Below are 13,801 nucleotides of genomic sequence, written 5' to 3' on the forward strand. Positions count from 1 at the left end.
ACAGTTGAAGCTTATTAGGAGGCCAGTGTTGACTTCAGTAGTACAGTGTTACATAGTTTCCAGCTATCAAAGTCTCGTAGTTGCATGCAGCACTATGCAAAGACTGCACACTCGATAATGCCTAGCGCATACAGGCGATTGCACTTGATACATGTGCTAGTTTTGATAGGTGTAACACAGGCAATGTTTAAACTACATGCTCCACAATTATGGACAGGGATAATATCGATAAGTTGATTCCAAATGTTCAATTAGCTGGAAAATATTAGTTTGAACTTGTTAAAACATATCTTCACCAATACTAGTAAGGATCTAAATATCTACTTTAACTTTCAGAAACTGAAACACATTTCCCAAATAATAATTCAATATATTTGCCTTTTGATAAAAATTCCATGATTAAAAATATCTGTTACTCCCCTGAATGTTTAGGTTTTTGGTTTTTTGTAGATAAGATATTTACGAATACAGCAAAGTACAGTACTTGTGTTTTTTTAATTTTTTTTTCCTTTCTGACACTTACTTTTGCATATTGATTGAGCTTGTTTGTGGTAATGCAAGCTAGCTTTTAGAATTTTTTTAATAAAACCTTCCAAACTTAATTTTTCTAAATAATCTCTTTGAATTGTTACAAAGCAACTAATGTAGAAATACTTTATTTCTTAGTTTATTTATTAAAATAGAATTTTATTTTTCGTATTTCTGATCTTGGGGAGGTGTCATGAAATCACATTTATACAAAAACACATATTGATACATATATGACTTTTCATAAAGATACACACAGCATTGACAATTATGATATTTACAAATATACAGTATCAAATTTTAATAAAGGTATTGTACCTACAAATGAGATGTTTAAATATGCTCTATGAAATAAAGCTGCAACCCCTTCTTAAAAATTTCTATATAAATTGAATTTACTGAGTTATGATGTGTGTGTTATTGAAAGGACCCTGTAGGCCTGAGTGCAGTTACTGAGTGACGTGCCTTGTGACATTCCAGGTGCGCACGATACAACGGCAGGCGCGCAGCATGAGCTACCAGCTGAAGTTCGACAAGGCGTTCGTGAACCAGAAGTGGGTGGCAGCGGCCAGTGGCAAGACGTTCGATGTCGTGAACCCCAGCACGGAGCAGGTGGTGGGGGCGGTCCCGGACATGGACGAGAACGACGTCTCCAAAGCCATTGACGCAGCCGGCGAAGCATTCGCTGCGTGGGGCCAGACCACCGGCAAGGTAGAGCGGGAGTTGTTTGAACATCTGCAGTGAGGCAGACGGAACTCAGTTGGGTCATTATAGCCAAGTATTTAGCTCTAATTGAGATCTTTGTGGGAAAGTGTTACGTACATACTGTAGCATACCTGCCAAAGATTGAATTTTTTTAATCTAATGGCTGTTAGCCATCCATTTCTGCACCAATTAAACTACTTACAAGGTTTTAGGACTGCAAAATATGTTATGAAAAAAATTAATCTGATCAAATGAAATTATTGTGTGTTGTCCGCCCACCAGGAAACAGCTCCACTGCCTAACACTCTTGTAATGTAACTGACGTAAACTCACCTTTTTTTTTTGTGTGCATTTGATGTGAAATTTGAAGACCTCATTCAAAGTTATAAGCACTGAAAGTAAATACTGTAACTAGAACGTAGAGTCTAAATGATGTACCAACCTGCACCTGTAGCAAAACACCTTACTAAAAGGTTGATAAGTATGCTTCAAGACTAGCATAAAACCAAACTGTGGTTTGAAGCAGTGTGCTGGTCTTGGGAGAGGTTTCGCCAAAACCTGCTCAAACCGGAGCAGCCGCTGCTCTGTGTAGGACTGACCTTGTATTCAGAAGCACCCAGGTTTGAATCTGGGCAGTCATCGTGATTTCAGTTGTCAGAGTTTTCTTGAAATCATTACAACAAATAGTGAGATGGCCTATTCCTTTTCCAGGTTCTTTGATCCTTTTGTGGTATCTTCATATTTGTCTCTGATTACCTCACTGTCAACAAGACATGAAGCCAAAAATAATTTATTTTCATAAGCTCTTTGTATTTTAAGTTCATTCTTTCTTGAAAGTTGAAAATTGCTACCAATGAAGTTTCTTTTGTAGCATGATTCACTGTCAAGAACAATTTTTTTTTATTTTCAGAAACATTCTGAACAAGTAGGTATCTATAAATAATTATCAAATAATACTTTTAGTACTGTGACTGGGCCAGCCATATCCTCAAATACCATAAAATGCCTAGTATTTTAAGGATTTACTGTCTAAGAAAAATATTAGAGGAAATAAAGTAAATTAAAAAAATCAAACGACTAATAATCTCTGAAGTTTATTGGGTAATTTGTTTCTTCATGCTTATCTTGTTACCATCTCCAAGATATTGTAATTTAAACATGTAATTATATAAATAAAATTATAACATGTATTGCTTCTGGAATCTTTGTTTGTGCAGCAAACATTTAAAAGGGTTGAATGTTCCATCACCGTAGTTAACATTTTTGTTCATTTTCTATTTCATATCCTTGAGACCTAGATTCTGACTTTAGGGGTATATTCAAGGTACTCTTTAGGATTCGAATTTGAGATTCAGATTTAAAAAAAAAATTGGAATGTGGCCCATCACTATTTATTATCTTATCGAATAAATTGAGATGTCAGATTGGATTCCAACAAGGACGGGAGAAGTGTACGCAATAATTCAGTGGCAGTGATACATTTGCAGGAAAGGGCAGGAGTAATGAGGAAGTGGTACGAGCTGCTAGTGAAGAACCAAGATGAACTTGCCAAACTCATGTCGGCGGAATGTGGCAAGCCGCTCAGCGAGGCCCAGGGAGAAGTTGTGTATGGCAACTCGATGATTGAGTGGTTCTCAGAAGAAGCTAGGAGGATACACGTAAGTCTGCCCACTTACTAAGTTACAAATGTTTTGTTGGGAAAGTGACATGTTTGTATACGTGCCTAGATAAATACATGTTTTAAAAACATATTTTATTTATTTTTATTTTTGTTTTCACCTATTCAGGCTCATATCCAAACTTAATAGCTGATTTTATGCTTGTTCTGTGTGGGTTTATGTTTTCATTTTTATTTCTTAATTTGCATTCTTGAATTTTTTCCATGACAGACATTGCAAAACTTTCTAAGAAATTGTATTAAATCAAGAGCTAAGATATTACACATCAATAATAAAATTAATTTTACTACAAAGAAGACTTCAATGCTCATATACATTCCTTAGTCTATTAAAAACACTTTCATAAGAAAATAACATCATCTTTAATTTTAAAATAAATAATTGAAACTAAATAAATATATAAAAAATAATTTATGTTGTGGATTTCAAAGACAATAATTTTTGGTTAGCTCATGGTTTCCATTTGATTAATTTTAGATTAATTTTCCAGGAACAGTTGTGTTAGCTCTTATAATTCACATTTTTTTTTTAAATTCATGATTATGCTACGCAGTACAACCAGGCTACAACAAAATTGCTTGGAAGGGTTTAACAATGCCTTAACATTTACTTAAAATTAACTTTTTTCTTCACTGCCATTTTCAAGGTGGTAGTTATAGTAATTACAAATTAGTTTTCTGTAACTTTCATAAAACAGTAGTTTCCTTCTCAATTTGAAAAAAAGCAAAAGATTTTTATTTCTACTTAGGTTTATTTGCAAACATAAATAATAAATTAAATAAATAACCCAATATAGATTGAAAGAAAAAATGTATACAAAAAAGCAGTGTTTGTTGATTTAAACCATGGTGGTTTAAACCATGGTTTAAACAAAGTGGATTTTATAAAAAACATGTGTCTAAATATAATATCGTAATAAATTTTAATGAAAGGTCTAATTCCACTTACATAATGTTTCTTGTGATTTACTAAACAAGATATAAACATTTAAATTACTGTACCTGAATAAGTTACTTAGTAAATTGTAGTTGAAATTGTTAAATAAAAATGAAAACAAATAAATTTATTATTTTAATGAAATTCCCTTTTGTGGGAAATCCCCTTTCTGTGGGAAACACCCATTCTATGGAGAATCCTCCTCCTGTGGGAAATACCCTTTCTGCAGTCAAGTCCCAGTCAGATGTGCAGGTTTGCTGGACTTCAGTTCTTTGATGTTACAACTTTTCTGGTTCAACATGAGTAGCATAAACCGGGATGTTGTATGGCTTTCATTTAAACATGCTGAGAACCAAAATAACTAATGTGATAAAAAATACTGGTTTAAAAAAATTATTTGTTTGATTTTTTTAAAAAACCTGGTTTTTTTCCAACCCTACAGCAATAGCAGCTACAAAAAGTATTGAATCACCCATCATTTATGTTTAAGTTTTCCTCTCTACTCAAATTTATCTCAACTTCCTAAAATTTTAAGTTTCATCCTTGATGACTTAAAACTAATTTTAGGTTATCTGTCCAAATTTATTTGATGGAAAAAGTTGGTAGCCATTTTATATCCAGTAGCCCTCCAACTTTATTGTCAAATACACTGGAGACAAATATTTGACAGGGTGACAGGGTCTTACAGCAGCAGCGACACATCTGCTGTCTGACTGGCGGAAGTTGACTGGGAAAGGATGGCGGCGATAGACAGCAGGGTGTGCTCTGGCACTTGGTGTTCTACCAGTCACTAAATACTTTAAACTACGTCACTAAATACACCATTTACGTAGCATACAGCACCATAATGCAAGTTAAATCATAAAATTAAGAAACCTTTAACAGGAACGTGATTCGATTCACAAATAAATAATCTTTTTATTTTTTAAATTCAAGGAATGTCATTATTTTCAGATGAAGTTTGTACCAAATGCATAAATGAGAAAAATTAATTTACTTTGTATGTACCTTTAAAGGTACACAACTAACTACATACATAAATAAATAACATACAGTAAGTTGTTTTAATGTGAATTTCAATGGTGCAATACAAAATATGTTAACAGAGAAGGTTCATAATTAGATAAAAGCACTCTTACTATTACACTAAAATCCATAGACAATACACAAAAACAAAATATGAATTAATGCCACCAATGCACACACACTGTTGCCAACTCTGATGATAACCACCTGCACACAGGCACGCGGTGGTTGAAACACCTTCCGCAGAGTTGGTGCTTCAGGGTTGAGGCACAATGATGTCAAATTATAACGAACTAAGGGCTGGAAAAAATAGTTATTATTAGATGTTCATAATTAAACTAAAGTGTTAATTGTGGCATTCTGACGTGCTGAAGCGAACAACTGTGTGTGTTGCAGGGTGAAGTTATCAGCAGTCCAGTGAAGACCAAAGAAATGGTTTTAATACGGCAGCCGTTGGGGGTGGTTTCCTTGATCACGCCGGTAAGAATAGCTGCATAGCTTGCAGTTCATTTTATTTAATTCATCTATTCATTAGCTTTTACATTTTGTTGGCAAGGTCATTTAAGACAAACACTATAACCTTTGAATATATATACTGTATAGAAGTCGCGAGTGGATAGGATTTACTCTACGTTTTTCAAGAGCGTAAAATGAGCAGCTTGGGAACTTCACCGCTGCAGTGCGCTGCCGTAACGCCCTGTATCGTCTTAGTTGTTGTGTACACGTTAGAATGCAGCACTGTCGCCCGCTGTCATTCCCCGCACCCCTCATCCATCATTCACTGCAGCTCGAGGTCGTTCAACGGGAGGGGGAAGGGGTGTTTGAAGAGTTCGGCACTTGTCCGCTAGGGACCACCACAAGTCGATGCCCTAGAGATGGTGGCGATTGCAGCGGTGAATTAACCAACTACCTCAAAACCGTATTAGAAATTTTAACCTCGGCTGGCGACTTCTATACAGTATATATATTCAAAGCTATAACATTGGTTGTTCAGGGAAATTGATGGAGAGAGTAAGGAAAGGAATTATTTTAGCATTTTCTTTATAGAAACTATAGGGAAACAAACTCAGGTGTGCTGGACTGATTCAGGTTGCATGCCCCATCTGGAAAACTTGGTATACTCATAGGTTCTGCGGAGTATATGTTCCTACATTAGATTGACTTCTGGTTTTTGGCAGGGTTTTCCCCTCAAATAAACACTACCAGATTGTTCTGTACATTAAGCAAAACATTACCGTTCTAAATGAGTAAATCTTTTCCATTAATCCCTCTGGAAACCTATGAGGTTACTTATCGGTGTGTGCTTTATTTCTGCATGCATTCTACCATGCCAGGTATTTTTCTAGTCACCTTAGATGCCATAAGCTTAACCTCTGCAACTTAATTTTTCAGATCAACACATACACACTTATTTCTCCAACCACAGAAAGAAAACTAGACTAATATTCGCCATAAAGTCCACTTGGTGGAATTAAACTAAAGAGGAAAAGTTTAAATGTGTAAACTAATCTTTGGTAATATAAATTTGAAAGTATGTAATTGAAACACTACACAAACTTCAATACAGTATAATTCTTTGTCACATTTTGTAAATAGGTATCACTTTGTGGAAAAAGCTAGCTTACTTCAAGAAACTCATTACTTTAGGCCAGTCGAAAGTAAAAATGCACTTGGATCTGTAGTAGATGTGCTATCAATTCATAGGTAGAAAACAGTAGAAAATATTTGAAGGTTTACAAGTTAGGTGATGCAACTAACACATTTTACTCTCATTCAGAATGTTGCAAGTTTGAATCTAGGTACAGTCATCCTGAGTTTGGTTTTCATAGTGTCCTAAATGCCTCGAGGAAAATGTTGGGATTTTATCTTGGAATATAACAATTACCCTGCATTATGTCAATTGTAATTGGGTCTATAAAAACCTGTAATGAGGCTTAAAGCCCAATTCAATAAAGGCTACTGTACTATCTAATATTTTTCTGATTATTTTTCAATAGTTTATTTGTCCTCTAATGATAAGATACAAACTACTAGTTTCAACTTTGTTATGAAACAATGTCAGTGCTTTGGGGTATTAAGTCCCTTAAATCCATGCCCTCTGGTTCCGATGAATTACCTAACTTAATTCAAAAATTTGGTTTTCACCTACTAGTACCTCTTGAAACATTTATTCAATATGAGCCTCAAATCTCAAGTTTTTCCTAAGAAATTGAAAATTGTCAAGGTTATATCCATACACAAAAGTGGTTCTAAATTAAATGTTACTAATTATTGACTTATTTCTCTTCTCTATGGTATTTCTAAAATTTTTGAAGAAATAATTTTCAAAATTATAAATTTCCCTTAAAAAAACAAATTATCTTTCTATCAACAGGATTTAGATCAGGAATGACCACTGCCAATAATCTCATTACTTTTATGAATCTCATTTTCAGTGAAGTTACTAATAGAGGTCAGGTTGATGCCTGCTACTTTAACTTGGCAAAAGCTTTTGACTCTATCAACCATGCGGTCCTTCTTGGCAAATTATCTAACTTCGGCCTAAGTGACAATTTTGTGAACTGGTTCTCCAGCTATCTCAAAAATAGAAGTTGCTTTGTTTCCATTAACAATTGCAACTCTTTACATTATATAGCCAGTTCTGGTGTTAACCAAGATGTTACCCTGTAACCCTGCCTTTTTAATATATTTATTAATGATATCTCTTATGTTCCCAATCACTCCAATGGAGTTTCATTCGCTGGCGACCTCAACATTTGCAGAAAAGTTTATTATTTCAATGATTGTCTATTACTAAAAACTGACATCAATGCAATTTTGAATTTGTGCAAACTTAATTTAGTACTTATCTCTCAATAAGGGAAAAGCTAAAATATCAGTTACTAGATAATATTTCCCTATTAATATTACATATGATTACAAACTAGAAAATACTGTCCTTCCCAAGCCGTTCACTTTAAAATATCTTGGATTTATTTTAGATTCAAAATTATATTTTCATCAGCATTTCAATCACCTAATTAGTAGTTAATCAAATATAACGTTTAATCAAATATAACCTTGTATGCTACTACTTGTGATTCTATTCTTTATCTTTACTTTTCATGAATCAGATCAACATTAGAATATCGTGCAGTGATTTGTAATTCTACGAACTCACCTGATGGTTGCAGTGGAACTTCCCGCACGCCATGATCACGCGCAAGGCGGGCGCGGCGCTGGCCGCCGGCTGCGCCTGCGTCATCAAGCCGGCCGAGGACACGCCCCTCACGGCGCTCGCCCTGGCCAAGCTGGCGGCGGACGCGGGCGTGCCCCCGGGGGTCCTCAACGTGGTGACCTGCGCCCGGCCCGGCGCCCCGGCCGTGGGCCGCCTGCTGTGCGAGCACCCCCGCGTCGCCGGCATCTCCTTCACCGGTGAGTACTGAGCACACCTCACAGCACACAGTCTCCAGTCGCTGTGGAGGCAGGAGCCAGATAGTTGTGTTGGGAGTACATATTTACAACATGTGGCATGTGATGAAGAAATGAAAAAAATTTTCTCTTAAAAATATTTTTTTTACCAAAAACTAAAATAAAAAATAATTAATTAAAGCTGTGAATAAAACTGTAAGTGTAATGAAACAATACATGGATCACAAAAAAAAAATTATATTTCTAAAGTTGTCTGTGAGAATATTATGACCTCATAACAGTGACTGATTGACAAATTATTTGACATTTATAAACAAAGACAGCTTTTAGGCAACATTATATCTGTTAATATTTCGTTTTTGAAACATTCGTCAGGCGGGCCGTATGTATCTAAGAATATTCAAAACTCACAATTGAAAAAAAAATGGGAAATACAGTAAATGTCAATGGCCATAACTGTAAATGCCAACTGGGCGGTTTGTGTAACTTGTAAAGTTTCCAATGAATCCCATTAGCAATGGACTTGTAATTCTCTCTTAGCTGTCAGGGTACACTCGGGCATAAAGGAACTCTGGAAACTCACGGAGGCCCGACCCCTCTCTCAAGACGGCCCGGTTAGAGATGAGAGCCAAGATGCAACACAGGCTTTACAACAAACTTGAATCACGTTAAGAGAGTTAATTGTTGTGTTATGCCGGTTAGATACATAGTTGTGGTGTAGTACCCAAGGTGGTGTGCTTGAGCCATGTTTTAACCTATAGAATTTCAACTATTTGCCCATTCATCAAACAAATTTTCTTTAGCATGAACATAGATTGATGTTCAAGCTGTAATTAAATGGTTTAGAGTGGAAAAGAAATACTGTAGGTGAATTTTAAGCCAAGTTTTCATCTTATTTATATTTTGATACATGAAATAAACTCAGCACAGAATTATGCTCTGTTAAAATGGCATGGTGCCATAGTGGTAAAATTTCTTGCCTCCCAAGGAAGCGATCCGGGTCAAGTCGTAAATGTGTTGTTCTTTGTAATGAGTAAAATTGTTTTCAAGATAATCTTAAAGTTTTTTGCCTGTTGCTTGTGTGTGATTGTGTGGTGATGTGTGGTGAGGTTCCACGGCCGTCGGGAAGGTGCTGTACCGCAACTGCGCGTCTGGCGTCAAGAGGATAGCGCTGGAGCTGGGGGGAAACGCGCCGTTCATCGTGTTCTCCGGAGCCGACCTGGACAAGGCCGTGGACGGGGCCGTCGCGTGCAAGTTCCGCAACTGCGGGCAGGTGACGTTGCCTTTTGTGCACTAACGCCGTGCAATCTTATTTTCAATTACAACTGGCGTATATTACTGTCTAAACTTGTAGAACTCTGCGGTGGCTTTATGTCGTCATTTATCATTAAATTATAAGCTAATTTTCTTTAGTTTCTCCGAATGTCTAATTTTGTCATCTTGATAGTTAGACATTAAATTAAAGATAACAGAAGTTAAATATTAACTTACAGAAATTTTCATAACAACAATTATTCATGGTGATTAACAAATGAAGTAAATATAGTCACAATCCGTGCAGCTGCCCACACCCGGTGCTAATAGAGATGAGCGGCCAGGGCCACAGCCGTGACGAAAGAGAGAGAAAAAAGGGGGGAAGGGATTGTCGTCTGTCAGTAGTTGCGTATGTGACACGCGTCAGCACATTACAATTCTTGCCTATAACCGAGCACCTTTTCAAAAATCTTGAAAACAGGGTGTTGTGCAGATTCTGAAACACAATGACAGGAACTTTGTATATTTTTCTATTAAACGTACAAGTACACAACACCCAGAAATAGGGACAAGATGATATGGTGAATTGTGATAAAACCGAATTAACACCAATGAGCATGCCAAAACACCACATAACACCGAAATGCAAGTTACATCATCGAATAAGTAGCATTTAACTTAAACTATATTCAAATCATAAAAAAAGGAATCTTTTTATGTTTAAAATACAAGGAATGTTGTTTCCAGAAAATTAATATAACTTGTTTTTAACTTGTTTTACTGTGCATTTCATATTGATTCAATTATAAATCATGAATGATAGCTAATTAATTTTTATTGATTTAAATGTATCTGTTGTAAACCAATTTATTAAAAATTATTTTACCTTAAAAATGCAGCATACAGTCAAACTTCTCTGAAACGACCCCTCACGGTTCCCAGGAATAGGGTCGAAATAGAGGGGGGTCGTAATAGATGTTTTCCGAAATTTTCAGTTGATTTGAACCCCCCCCCCCCCCCCCCCCCCCCCTATCCTCCCACACCGCTACCTACTAAGAAACCAGCCGTACAATGGCAGGATGCTGTCACTCACAATGCTAGACGGCTTTGCTTTAATCCCACTTCAACCTTCATGACAAGTCTGTCGCCCTACAGGCCACCTCTAAAGAAAATATGTCAAAAGACAGTTTATTTTTACTGGTTAGTTTACATGTACGCTTTCTTGCTTGCCGTAGTTAAAAACACTAGAACCCCGATGTCATGAACCCCGGATTTAACGAAGCAGTGATTTTACGAATACATTCTCGGGAACCGTCAAAAAATTGGACATTTTGACCAAAATGTGAAAATCAGAAAGAAAAAAATTAAAAAAAAAAAATGAAATGAAAGATCATTAAAATCTGTTAATTTTAACGCACAGCGTATTTTTGTGTCGGCTTTAATACTTCAAATAATGTTCATGTAAGAATAACAAAAAAAATAATGGGACATTTCCTTTAAAAAATATGGCAGCTGTAGGTTCTGCAACGCGAGTGGGCGCATACGAAGCTCGCCCGTATGGCTGGCGGCAGCGGCTTCATGATGCATAAGCTCACCCCTCCCTCCCCTCGTTAACATTCTTCAAGGCTAGCTCATCCCTCCCAGACACACAAACCATCTAGTGTCCTCCCTTATAACACCCCAACTTTGCTCTCCTTTGAAAAACCTTCAGTGAGAAAATGCTCATTTCACCCTCCCTTCTCCTGTAAAATTGGGCTATTATGAGGGAGGTGTAAGATCGTTGTAAATATTTTCGGACCCCTCCCTCCCCACCAAAACACGCCCAAAAAAAAAGTATGTCAAAATATGTCACTTTTCACACCAAGTTCAAGTTTAGTCATCTCTGGCAAGGAATTTATAAGCTTTGAAACTTAAATATAAATGTATTTTAATAGCAAGGGTCCTATGAAAAGGAATATACCGAACAAAATCAAGCTGCTGTCACCAAACTAAGCATAAAACGTTATCTTCATTTTAACGAGAGTAAAAATACCGTATTTACTCACATATAGGTCGCGGCAATTTTACCAGATTTGAAGGGAAAAAAATGAAGTGCGACCTATATGTGAAGAAAAATTTTTTTAAATTTTTGAGGAATTTTTTTTGCAATACAGTGGAATCCCATCGTCGATGCGACCCCCCCTCTGATGCGTCCATTCTGTTTATACGACAGTTTTTTGAGAAACAGTGAAAAATTTGAGCAGAGAAAGTCGAAAATTTGATTAAAATCGGCTGAAAAACAAGTCTGTTACACTTTGTTGGGCGCTATGTGTTCACGTTTATCTTGGCGAGAGCTGTACTGTAAGCAGGCAGGCATACAAAAGACGGTTGAGCTCGGCGCGTCCACTATCGCAAGAAAAGCCGTCTCAGCTGTCATGTTATCTTACCCGCCCGCACGAAAAGCCACTGTGGTAGCTTCTGCGAGAGCATAAGAAACTCGTTCGGTCAGGCTGGTGGTAGCGGCGGCTTGACGTCATACGTGACGTGACGCGACACGACGCTTACCTCTCCCATCCCCTGCTAATTCTTCAAGGCTCATTCCTCCCAGAGCCACAAACCATGTAAAAACACCCTCTCCCCCCTTTTCCATCTAACATTTCAACACATTCCCTCCCTTATTTCAACCTTCTGCGTGAGAAACTGTCAGCATCCTCCTCCGAGATAGGCCGCAGCGCACGGTACGGGGAGAGGGTGAGCCGACTACCATGTTCACATGCTGCGGCCGGAGGGTTTTTCCTGCATTGTATTAATATAGTAATTAATATTTAATGGTATTTTATTTATTAAGTCATAATACACAAAATCGGAAAAAAAAAGAAAAAAAAGAAAAAAAACCTGCATAAGTCATCAGCAATAGTTCACAAATTTAAGCGAGAAAATATACCAAATTGGACTTCAAAAACTAAGCAAACATTGTTAACCGATAGTAATCAAAATCAAGAGAAATCCAGCAGGTAGCTTTGCCTTAACTTTGTACCACACTAGACACTCACAAAAAGCTAAACGTAAACACTTTGCCACAAAAACTTTATCTGCACCCTGCCGGCAAAGGGATGTGGAATGGGGGTTGTCAAGCGCTGACAGCGGTCGACAGGATGTGGTATCTATTTTTAGATATTCGCTGCCTAAGGCAGTACAGCACTCGGCAAGAGAAACGCAGTAACACGCTACTCACCACAAAAAACTTATTTTCTGTCCGATTTTCTTCGGATTTTCAGCAATTTTTTCTCGGTTCCTCGAAATCGGGTTGTAATAGAGAGGTGGTCGCAATAAATGGGGTCGCAACAAAAAGGTTTTACTGTATAACTTTTATTCTTATTTTGGTGGAAAAAGTATTACAAAACAGCTTTTATGAAATTAAAAACAACAACACTGAAATCCTCTGTTTTAAAAATGAAATTGGACTAAAAATAAAACAATAAAATCTTGTCTCTGCCCATGAAGAATAAATTCTTAAAATTTGGTGGGAAGAATTTTGTTATTTTCCTATTGCTTTATGTGTGTACAGCTTTATGTATGTACAGCTTAAAGAAATCAAACAATTTTAAGAGCACTAGAACTTGGTAGGTAAAGAACAATAAAAAGATTTGAAGTTTCACAAGGTAGGTGATGCAGTGGTAACACATTGGACTATCATTTGGGATGCTGCAGGTTTGAATCTGGGTACAGTCATCGTGATTTTGGTTTTCATAGTGTCCTAAATGCTTCCAGAAAATCTTGGAATTTACCTAACACTATATCAACTACCCTGCATTATGCCAATTGTACGTGACAGGAACCTTTGTTTGAGGGTTTTTGCAATTTAATGCTACTAAAGTAAGTATCTCTGATTATGCTAAATAGCTTGGAAAGGGCACCAAATTAATTTCTCAGACTTGACTTGTCCAGGGCTATGCCCTCCCTTAAGCTCGATGTGTCTTGTCGCTGCAGACACCTTATTCTCCCACCATCACCCTCTGTCCAAACTGTACTGGTGTGTATGTACAATAGCGTGCCACAAATTACCACTGGAGGGTGCAGTAATCTCAGTGCTTTGTTCCCGTAAATTAAGTGAATAAATAGATATGTAGCTTATTTTATTTGTTCCCTAGTGTTTTATGCATTTGAGCTCGTAAATAATATGATTATTAGTATGAAGAGTACACAGAGTTGAACGTAAGCGAGAATTAAATTGGGGAATTCTCGAGGCGGCGTTGTTAAGATGATACATGCAACTGATTTTA

At 36.9% G+C, this 13,801-nt stretch overlaps 1 protein-coding gene across 1 annotated transcript in view; it reads left to right on the top strand.

Moving 5' to 3' along the window:
- Nucleotides 1–13,801, top strand: part of LOC134541596 (succinate-semialdehyde dehydrogenase, mitochondrial-like) — a 33,819-nt gene that overhangs the window by 4,981 nt on the left and 15,037 nt on the right. Inside the window, exons 2-6 of the mRNA XM_063385137.1 lie at nucleotides 1,009–1,239; nucleotides 2,721–2,891; nucleotides 5,271–5,354; nucleotides 8,048–8,288; nucleotides 9,395–9,558. Coding sequence (XP_063241207.1) covers nucleotides 1,009–1,239; nucleotides 2,721–2,891; nucleotides 5,271–5,354; nucleotides 8,048–8,288; nucleotides 9,395–9,558 — 891 coding nt within the window. The remainder of the gene's footprint in view (nucleotides 1–1,008; nucleotides 1,240–2,720; nucleotides 2,892–5,270; nucleotides 5,355–8,047; nucleotides 8,289–9,394; nucleotides 9,559–13,801) is intronic.

The sequence above is a fragment of the Bacillus rossius genome (genome assembly GCF_032445375.1).
Source record: "Bacillus rossius redtenbacheri isolate Brsri chromosome 4 unlocalized genomic scaffold, Brsri_v3 Brsri_v3_scf4_1, whole genome shotgun sequence".
NCBI lineage: Eukaryota > Metazoa > Arthropoda > Insecta > Phasmatodea > Bacillidae > Bacillus > Bacillus rossius.